This window comes from Trachypithecus francoisi, unplaced genomic scaffold, assembly GCF_009764315.1.
Source record: "Trachypithecus francoisi isolate TF-2019V2 unplaced genomic scaffold, Tfra_2.0 Lachesis_group2, whole genome shotgun sequence".
NCBI lineage: Eukaryota > Metazoa > Chordata > Mammalia > Primates > Cercopithecidae > Trachypithecus > Trachypithecus francoisi.
In genome coordinates, this window is record NW_022681465.1 from 11732099 (window position 1) to 11742723 (window position 10625).

At 41.5% G+C, this 10625-nt stretch overlaps 1 protein-coding gene across 3 annotated transcripts in view; it reads right to left on the reverse strand.

Moving 5' to 3' along the window:
* CTNND2 (catenin delta 2) overlaps positions 1-9525 on the reverse strand; it is a 942360-nt gene extending 932835 nt beyond the window's left edge. Inside the window, exon 1 of one of the 3 annotated variants that reach the window (XM_033178807.1) lies at positions 8905-9525. In XM_033178807.1, the coding sequence (XP_033034698.1) occupies positions 8905-8941 (37 nt within the window). In that variant the 5' untranslated portion in view covers positions 8942-9525. Of the gene's footprint in view, positions 1-8256; positions 8471-8904 lie in introns of those variants that run through there. The other 2 variants (XM_033178804.1, XM_033178806.1) reach the window with 2 other exon arrangements.
* Between the last annotated feature and the right edge of the window lie 1100 nt (positions 9526-10625).

Below are 10625 nucleotides of genomic sequence, written 5' to 3' on the forward strand. Positions count from 1 at the left end.
AGTCCATGGTCTCTTAATTCACCCTCACAACAACCTGAAGACACAGGAATTATTGTTTCCCCTGTGTTAACAATGACACTTAGTGGTAAGTTATCCACTCGCTAAGAAAATGATAAAGTTGGGATATGAACTCAGTCAGTTGGGGTATAGCTTTGAAGCTATTTTCTCAACCATTTGCTCCACTGCTGTATTTACTACTGAGACACACGAAATCAGCAAGCAGTAAAATGTTTCCTCAAAGAAGAACTCCTGTAGGACAAATAAGTCTAACTTCAAGCTTTAGAATTATGCTCCCAAAATAGGAACAAATAAAATGATATATAAGCTGTTAAGACATGACAAAGAGTGACATAATTACTACAGACAAACAATATAAATAAATTTTTAAAAAGGAACATGGATAAATTGAGAAACGTGCATAAGATATAAAAAGATAATTCACAAAAAATTAGATGCGGACAACAAAATTATAAAATATTTAACCTCAGAAATATTAATAGAGAAGCTAATGAATTAGAGGAAAACACAGTATTTCCCCTATGTAATGGGAAGTTTTTTTTCTCATTACAATACCCAGTGTTGTTGAAATCACGGGAAAATTGGCACACTCCTGCATTGCTGAGAGAAATATAAATTATATCATCTTTCTGGAAGACAAATGAACAACATATATCAACAACCTTGAAAAACACCCATTTCTAGGAAGTAATCTAGAGTAAATAATCTGATGATGATTATTTAGTTATTAGGATCTTAATTACAGCATTAAATATAACTACCAAAAATGAAAATGTCATCAATCTCCAAAACAGACTGATGTAAGTAAATAATGTTACATAAAGCTATGGGAAAAAAAACACTAAAAATGCTAATTATATGAGATGTTAATAGGTAACTAAACAGAGTATGAACAATTTTTTCTAAATTTAAAAATGTGTATCGCTTGACATTTCTGCTAAAAATATAGTCATTTCTGGGGCTTGCAACCATGCATGAATTTTAACTTCTTTTAATCATTTCTGTATTTTTGAATTTTCAATGAGCATGCATTACTTTTGAAAACAAACAAATCTCAAACTTAAAGAAGAGAAAACATAAGTATGGCTGAACAAAATCTGTGTAATCTACATTCCATGATGAACGACCTTTGTTAACTTTAAGTCATGCATTCAGCTAATTAATGAACTTCACTCCAAAATAAATATATACTATTCTTTTCAAGAATGGAAAGGCATGCTTTTCTTCTGCATAATGTTATATATATGTGATATATTTAGTGGAAAAGTAACATATAAAGAATACAACTCTTGAAACCCTGACATAAACACTGTGTTCTCACATTTGTGAGTGGGTATGTGTGCTGGGTATCACATTCAATATAGTTATTTGCCTTGATTATCTTCTTAGCTTTAGTATTATGAACAGTTCTCATATAATTAGCTACTCTGAAAACGTAATTCATAATTGCGTATTTCTTTGGCTAGAGGTGCCATAATATATCTATGCACCTGCTATGAATTTAACATTACTCTTTTTCAACCCAAGTTAAGCAACACAAATAATCCGATCCAGATGCTACAAGCCCCAGCCTTTCTGCATCAACCTTCCATGTCCCGGGTTAATGAGAGAATTTTTACTATCTCTGAGACTTTTTATATAACACTTCTCTGTCTTTCTGGAGGATTCCCCTTCCTCCTTATTCAGTTTCTCCATGACCCCAAGAACAAGGCTTCACACCAGTGAAGACTGTGTTAGAGATGAGAGATTGAACTGTGGCTCTTTTACATTTGGAGCTACCAAAAAGGTTGCTCTTTCTGGAAATTACATCATTCTATACTGTTGAAGGTAATGACTGCTGTATTACTCTAATATTTGAAAGTGCAAATAAAATATGTGATAGAGAATAAAATTTATTTTTAAAAGTGAGCATTTTTAGGTTGAGTAGTCATGCTTAGAGTCAAATCATATCTATTTAGAAATGCAATCTTTCTCTTCTTTCTTTACTGTGTCCATGATTCCTCCTACTAGTTGCGAAACATCAAACAGCCACCAAAATCTAATCATTTACGCTGAGGTAGAAACAGCTGTGAATAATAGCTAGCCTGGATCACTTATATATGGTTTGGGAAGTCAGATTTTGACGTCATCTTTTTTATGTCTAATTCTCACCACTTACAAAGTGATCCAATTATTGGCAGTTAAAGAATAACATGAGAAATAGCGGAAGAATGTCAAGGGTAAGTTATTTTAAAGTTGGCTATACATAAATCTGAATTTCATGGACCATACTTGCTATAAATCAACCAGGGCATGAGACACTACCTTGATAATTCTTGATGTGGTGTCAAAATACCATGAAATATTTAAAGAGCTCAACTACCAAGCAAAGCACTGTGAAAGCTACTATATCCAGAATTCTATCAACTAGAATTCTTTATAAACCATGCCAATGGGGAACACTTCTTCTCTATTCTGATATTTCCTTTCAGGCAAAGGGAACTTAATTAATGTAACACTGCTGGCCTCTCTCCAGCTTTTCACTTTCTCTGCCTCTGAAGAATAAAGGAGCAGCTTGCCTTGCTTCTTCTCTCTTCCTCTGGAGATCATCTTCCCTGCAGAGAGCGAGGCTTGGCTCTGCCAGCTCAGAAAAAGCTCTGTCCCTGTGGGGAGGGAGGAGGGAAAGAAGGCCGACGACCTGGGATGTCATTCAACGGCCACATCAAGCTATGTCTAATCAAAACTGGTATTTTTGCCCATGGCAGTCACTTACTTATATTTTTCCCTTCCAATATCCCAACTTGCTCAGATGGGGAGTGGGGAGGAGGAGAGCTAGATATTTATTTGATTCCTTAAAGACACCAACAACCCACATTCCTGCACATTTTATAACTCTTAAAGTAAATATATACCTTTCTGTGGTTTATGTTATTGCACATTTAAATGCAAAGAGATAATACAATAAAGTATTTTTACATTATAAGGAGGTTCCTAAACCAAAAGAACAAACTGCATAAAACGTGCACAAAATGCAGTTTTCTTTATACATATCTACTGGACAAAATTTCTAATGACAGTTGCGATAATCACATGTGTCAAACCAAAAATGTTACCGATGAGAAAACTCTGGTCCTTACCTAGGCAAGAGAAGTGTATTTTCTAATATCAATGATCGAATTAATTGTTCCCCCATCATCTAGTGTTATAAAGTAAACATCCTATTCAGTAACATTTCTGTATCATTCAAACCTTGTAGAAATGTTACATATATTGATTTAACCAAATATAATTGGCTCACCTGCTTACTTTTATCCAAAAACAAACAAACAAACAAACCACTAAGGTATTTTATCGTAACATGTATTTTGCTCTGGTAACTTATAATTGGCAGTTCCCACAACAACACATAACTTTGAATACAAATAACTACATTTATTGTCAAAATGTTTTTGAGTGAAGATAAATTTGTCCCCCGTTATACAGGTCACATTCTGAAACAGATTCCAAGATACACTGAATCGTGATTATCCTAAAAATTATGTTGCTGAAGATCACAGTTTTAAATCAAGCCCCATTGGGTTTGATCATCCCAAGGACCTGGGCATCTTCAAACCTGGAAGAGCTGGGCACTGTTTTGTCTTCACTGCAGCTCTTAAGAGTGAAACGAAAGCGAAAATGACCATCTATTTTCAAAGAGGTACCAATTCACACTCTTTTTATTTCTCTTCAAGCACTTGAGTTTAATTGGGGAGGCGGTCTTCCCTTTATGTAATACATTCACTGTTTAAGGTTTCTTTTTTCTCTGTCATAATATGACATTATGATGAGATTCATGCTCTGTGGTTCTAAACAGAGCAGATGTGTAATATCTGACCTCACAGAGACTGATGCTTATTAAACTGTCTATGACAGTCTTTGTACAACATTAATCTTTGTAGAAAATTTGATCTTAATCAGGCAACTAATATAACACTAATAGAGAATATCAAAGTTTTATAATTTCTACTAGATTAGAATCTTTTTTAATAATGGTGTTGGGAGACATAAGTTACTTCTCTTTTAGCTTAACTGTTATATACTTTAATATATAAAGGGCTGGTATGTTTCAGAACAGAAAGTTTAGCATATTTTATATGCAAATCTGCATAATGAAGCAATATTACAATGGGGTAGGGGTAGGGAAATTATAGCCATTTAATACCCTTTGTTAGAGAGGATGGTAACCTAGATAACCTATTTAATTATATATATATATATATATAAAAAATATTAGTACCTGTCTTAAAATGTATATATTGATTTCTTGTGTTTACATGAATTTTACAATTTACAAGCCACTTATCCATGCTCTTACTCACTTTATCCTCAAACAAATCTTTTAAGATATTCTGTCTTATTGTACCCATTTTACAGCTGAAGAAACTGAGTTAACAACTGAGGATCACATAAATGGTGAGGGATACACAGCTAAGAAGAGACAGGGCTGGAATCCACCAAAAGGCAGTGCTCTCTCCACATCTCTGTACCCACCAGAAGGAGAATGCAAAACAGCATTTCACTATGGAAACTTATTTTTCCAATAATTATCATTTCAGATCACAAATATATTTCTAGAGAAATAGTTGGACTCTGACATACAACAAGTGTGTGTGTGTAACTTTATTACAAAATATTGTAATATATATATATATAAAAAATATTAGTACCTGTCTTAAAATGTATATATTGATTTCTTGTGTTTACATGAATTTTACAATTTACAAGCCACTTATCCATGCTCTTACTCACTTTATCCTCAAACAAATCTTTTAAGATATTCTGTCTTATTGTACCCATTTTACAGCTGAAGAAACTGAGTTAACAACTGAGGATCACATAAATGGTGAGGGATACACAGCTAAGAAGAGACAGGGCTGGAATCCACCAAAAGGCAGTGCTCTCTCCACATCTCTGTACCCACCAGAAGGAGAATGCAAAACAGCATTTCACTATGGAAACTTATTTTTCCAATAATTATCATTTCAGATCACAAATATATTTCTAGAGAAATAGTTGGACTCTGACATACAACAAGTGTGTGTGTGTAACTTTATTACAAAATATTGTAATATATAATATATAGGAACCTAATAAAATAAGTTTCAATATATGTAATTCATTTTGCAAGTAATGTGCCAAGAGAGACAGTTGAAAATTTATCTAAGATGGAAAGTTTCTAGGAAGCATTGTTTCACTTATTTAATGATTATTTCCAATTTGTCAAAAACAAATGGATACAGAGTACAACATCGATATCCTAACATAGCTAAGACACTTCTAACAAATCAATTAACCATGATTCAGAGCTTAGAATTGCACTTAACTGCTATGTGATCAAAAGATAAACAACTGGAGGTGTCATAACTGCAGATTTTTGTTATGAGTCTTAACATTTAATGGACTAAAAAGCACAGTATGATCAAATATTTCTGTGAGTTCCCTGTGTGGAGGTACTGTTTGTGACTATAACTGAGTTCGTTAAACCCAACCAGGCAGTTTGTTAATCAGTAGGATGGATTGGCAGACAATGTGATAGAAACTATTTACTGATGACAAGTTTAATATTTTATATTAATATAAAAAGCTGTTGCTTTGGCATATAATCAGATAACTTGAAGCTAGCAACAAGTATCATGAACTGTTCCCACTCAAATTAACTTTTCACACACCAGAAAGCTATCAAAGTACTGTGGCCAGGAGAACACCTTCAAAAGATGAATAAGGAAAACCACCATGGAAGCCAACAATGAATTTGGCTTGGCGGTGTATCTGACTTGTAAATCACCCAGGAAAGAGCCACACCTTCAGCTGAAGTACTGGACTTGAAAATGACTGGCAGTCCATGCTTCGTTTTTGTTCATTGCCTGAATTATGACATCCAAGTTGACGTACTCCCAACTATGTTAAGTATTTTAAAAATGAAAACTCTGTTAGGAAGAGTGAGACCAGCATCAAGGATTTCCCTCTAAGGAAGTGAAAATAATGTTCACACAGAGGAAAAACAAAAATGGGTGTTCCCATTTTATGTGGCTAATCATAAAGAAAAAAACACTGGAAGTTCAAAATGTCACAGTTTCTATTTTAATTCAATTGACTCGTTACAACTGTATACACTAGTCCATACACAGTGTACTGACCTTATGGACAAATTACAATACATTATTTCAAACGTAATTTTAATGTTTTCTTAAAGACAACCTGATGAAATTACTCTGAAAACCCCTTCAACAAGTCCACATAAATGTATACCACACAAAAAAGAAGTTTGATAAGATAAAACGGAAAAGAGCAAGTTCTGTAACATTTTCTGCAAATGCACTGCATATTCAACTAAATACCAAAGTAATATTATATTTGAGAATATTATAACTTCATTTTTAATTTTACAAGCCATTATGAAAGCAGTATTATCCTTAGACATTATTTAACAAAACTATAAATTGCATTTGCAAACTAATATTTGAATTTCATTTTTGTCTCTGATGAACAATTTCACCAGGAGAAAGAACTGGCTTGTATTCTATTGTGAAAGATGTAAAGTGGATAGAAATACTGTAATTTGACAGTGCATGACTTTTATTACAAACAATGAAAACATTAGTGACACCTATAATGATGGGGTTATACAACTACACAAACGTACACCAAATTAAATAACTCCTAAGACTATGACAATTTTATTAGAGCAACAACCTCATGTACTTACTACAATTGCCATTCAATCAGGTAATATCATTTGCAATCCACAATAGAACATAAAACCCACCTATACAGTACATGTAGTTTTTCATGCCCATCGGCGGCTCTGGGTGCACACACAGGCAAAGAGTAATACTAAGTAGTCCTTTAAGAATCATGTTTAAGACTGAAACACTAGGCTCAAAAGGAAAAATAAAAGGAAACGAGAAATGTATGCTACTTCATCTATTGCTTCCTTTTTGAAAGAAATTTTAGATTAAAACAATGCAATGGGCACAACCGTGTGTTCAAAGTGCTTTCAGAAAGTTCCCTGAATGTGAATAAGGTGAAACTAAGGCAATATTGCTAAAAACTAATCGCAGTATTCAATTAACTTGAGCCGTATAGACCTTGTCAGTCCTTCTGCAACACTGACTTGTGATTAGTATAATCAAAGGCCTCCCAAATTTCAACACTTAACTTGGAATGTAATCGTCTTCCTTCAAGCCCCGAGCCCTTGTAACCCTCAGATCAGTAACGATACCACTTAACATTTTTCCCCAACAACAGTAGGAACAGATGCTGCGTATGGCAACGATATGTTAATAAAAGAGAGCTGAGGGCAGTTTAAAGCATCTAGTTCATATCTGAGGATACTCGCCCCTATATGTCACACTTCTCGTAGCACAAATCCCCAAAATAATGCACAGGTTCACCGCCATAACTTGATATGAGTCACAGCAAACACTTCTCCATGGGATTTTAGAAGTGGTGCAGCCCCGAAGCCTTGTCATTATGTAGGTGAACGACCAGCAGCAGAGACGAGCTGGACTCCCCTCGGTAGCTTCAGCCCCTGATGAAGTATGCACAATGAGATAACTCCTAGGGAGTTTCAGCACCTCCCTATTTTCATGGAAGTCACTGCAGAAAACCCCAAGCCTCTTAAATATTGGTCACATAGTTCTTAAAAGTGAAAATTTACACCTGTCAGGCCTAATACTATGCTTATAACATTCTCTGTTCTCTAACTAAACATATTTGCTTGAGCACAGTAAAAATACATCTTAATAACACCTTCCAGAGCTAAGGCAAACCAGATAAGCTCAAATGAGGCACACAAGAAAAGAAAAAAACACCTTGGAACCACACACAACCTGCCCCTCTCTCTCTCATCTCCCACACCCTTCATACCCCTACGGTCACAGCAAAATACAACTTTGGGCATTTTGGAAGTAACTGTTCTTTGTGACGCATACGCATACACACACACACACACACACACACACAAACACACACCCCAAAAATTCCCAAGTCTGTTTTCCTACCACACACACCAGGAAGGCTGCATCACCTTTCTAGTGACTTAATTCTGAACGTAGAGGCTCAAACCTGCCGAGTGGCAATCGAAGAAAACACATTACACACCAGAATAAGATGAGGGTCGGGAAAAAAGAAAAAAGCAGCTTCGCTTTCAGCCATTAATTACGGATCACCCCAATTTCACATCGCTTATCTTCCATACACACGCACAGCCTTCCAAACCTGGCTTTCAGGCGGCGCTTTCCGGAGCCTGGCTGTCTATTGTCAGCACGCAGAAGCCCCCGAAACCTGTGAAGCCGGCTGCAAAGGCTTGCTCGGAAGCCGCTAAATATAGACCAAGGGGGCTCTGGGTCTGGCAAGCCGCGGGAGCCTGAAGACATGGCCATGGACGCATATGACCAAGTCTTTCCATTTTGTTCTAGCCAAACATCGTAATGACATTGAACATAAGGGCAAAAGACTGGAGGGAAGTCCTCCCCACCCCCACCCCGTCTCCTCCCGTATATTAGGGACGTCATGAATGCACCGGGTATGTTCTCTGGGTGGCGGGGAGCAGCATTGTCGGTGTTGCCCTAAATACGCTTCCTCCCGGGGAGATGGGTGACAGGGAGGGGGAGCACGCAGGGCACCACTTGGTAACAGCTCCAAGAAAGGCACTAACCCCGGACCCCCTTCCAGGCACAGCGGCTTCCGAGGGGGACCTGGCGCGATCGCGGTCCTCCCCGAGGCAGGCAGGACCCCCGCAGCAGCCGCCGCCGCCGCCCGCCCGCCGGCCGGGAGCCCGGGACCACCCCCACCGGCGGCAGGAGGAGGAGGACGGCGCCGGGAAGAGGCTCTGCCCGGCCGCGGCCGCCCAGCCCCGCAACTCACCCAACGGCGCGGCGCCCGGCAGCTTCCTGGCAAACATGCACCCGCCGCCGGCGACAGCTCCTCAGTCCGGGGAGAGGCGTACGCGGCGCCGCCCGGCTTCAGGGCAAGGTCCTGACCTTGCCCAACTGCAGCATCTTCCGCTTTTGTTGTCTGAGCGCGGCCGCGGGACAAGGGATGCTGGCGGGTGGCAGGGGCGAGCGCCGCGGGCGAGAGGCGGCTCCCGACGCGAGTGCGCGGCGCCCGGCCCGGCGGCCCCTCCGAGCGCGGCGAGCGCAGCGCCCCCTGCCCGGCTCCGCGGGCTCCTCCGGGCTCCTCGGGACTCCGGGCGCCGCCGCCAGCCGGTCGGGCTGCGAGAGTAGCCGCCGCGCCCGCCGCTCCGCTCGGCCGGCTGTAGCTGCGGGCGCGAGCCTGGGGCCGCCGCGGCGCCAGGCGCCGAGCGCTCCCGAGCTGCGCCCCGCGCGCGGCCCGCGCCACCTGTGCCGCCGCCGCCGCCGCCGCCGAGGGCGAGGCTCCTCCCGCGGCGCGCGGCAGCCTCAGCCTCCACCTAAGCCTCGGCGGCTGGCCCGGACGCCCGGCTAGTGAGGGAGCGTCCGCCCCGCCGCCGAAACCGGCCCCGGGTGCGGAGCATGCCCAGTGCCGCCGCGAGAGCGGCGCTTCGCCGCGCGCATTCCAGTTCTCCTGGTTTTCGCGGCAGCAGCGGCAGCCGCGGGAGAGAGGGGAGGAGGCCGCGGGTTGGGAGAGGGCCGAGCATCCTTGGGAACGCACGCCCTGGACCTGAGATGGTTGGATGCTCCGGAGCTAGGCGAAAGCTGGAAGGGACCCGGGAAGGGATGGAACCCCAGGTTACACCGCTTCCCTCATTCACGTGCAAGGCGCTGACAGTTGACTCTGCTGGGGCAGATGTCAGCCTGTAACAAAGGGCCAGGGGTGCGAGGGATCCTACAGTGGCCAGGTGGGTTGGGGAAGGGAGTCGGGCGGAATGTGCTGCTGGGCGCAGGTGGATGCTCTTGCAGATCCTGTGATTGCAGAGCTAAAAAGGCACGACGTCCAGCAGAGGTCTTCTCCACAGCACCTGCCCAATCTTGCCATCACCTTCTCTGTTCAGATGGCATGTTTTTGGTGGGTTGTGAGAGTTTCTCCTTAGGCAAAATCACTTTAGATTTGAATCTGGAATGTCTGTAAACTTCCTGCAAGAAAGACCCTTGCCCAGTTTGAAACTTGAACAGATTAAGTTCTCTCTCCTCCCCCTCTTGTGCCACCTTGTCCTCCTCTCTTGGCCTCTTCTGCTGCACCTCTGCCACCTTCTCTTCCTCCTTTTCTTCCTTCTTTCCTGGGCAAAAGTGAACCACTCCCCTAATCCTTCCCCCACAGTTTTCCAATGCATCTCGCATTGCCTTCTTCAAGTTCAGATCGGTTTTCCATATCACCTCCTGGCTTGACTGCTCCTTGACCTCATCGGGACTTCTCCATCCGTATCCTGCTGTGAAATACAGCAAGTGGAATCACCGTATTCAAAGTCTTGTTGAAAAACGAAACCCAAATCATGTGCCAAGGAAGACCTCTGGGCCTTCGACCCTGTCCCTCTGACTCAGGAGTCAGGAGGGGGCTCACTCGTGCTGCATTCACAAGCCAAGCCAAGCAGAGCACAGCCTGCCCAGGGGCCAGGGCGAATGTTCCTCCTAATTATGCCACAGGCATGACCCTGAACACCGCAGACTGTC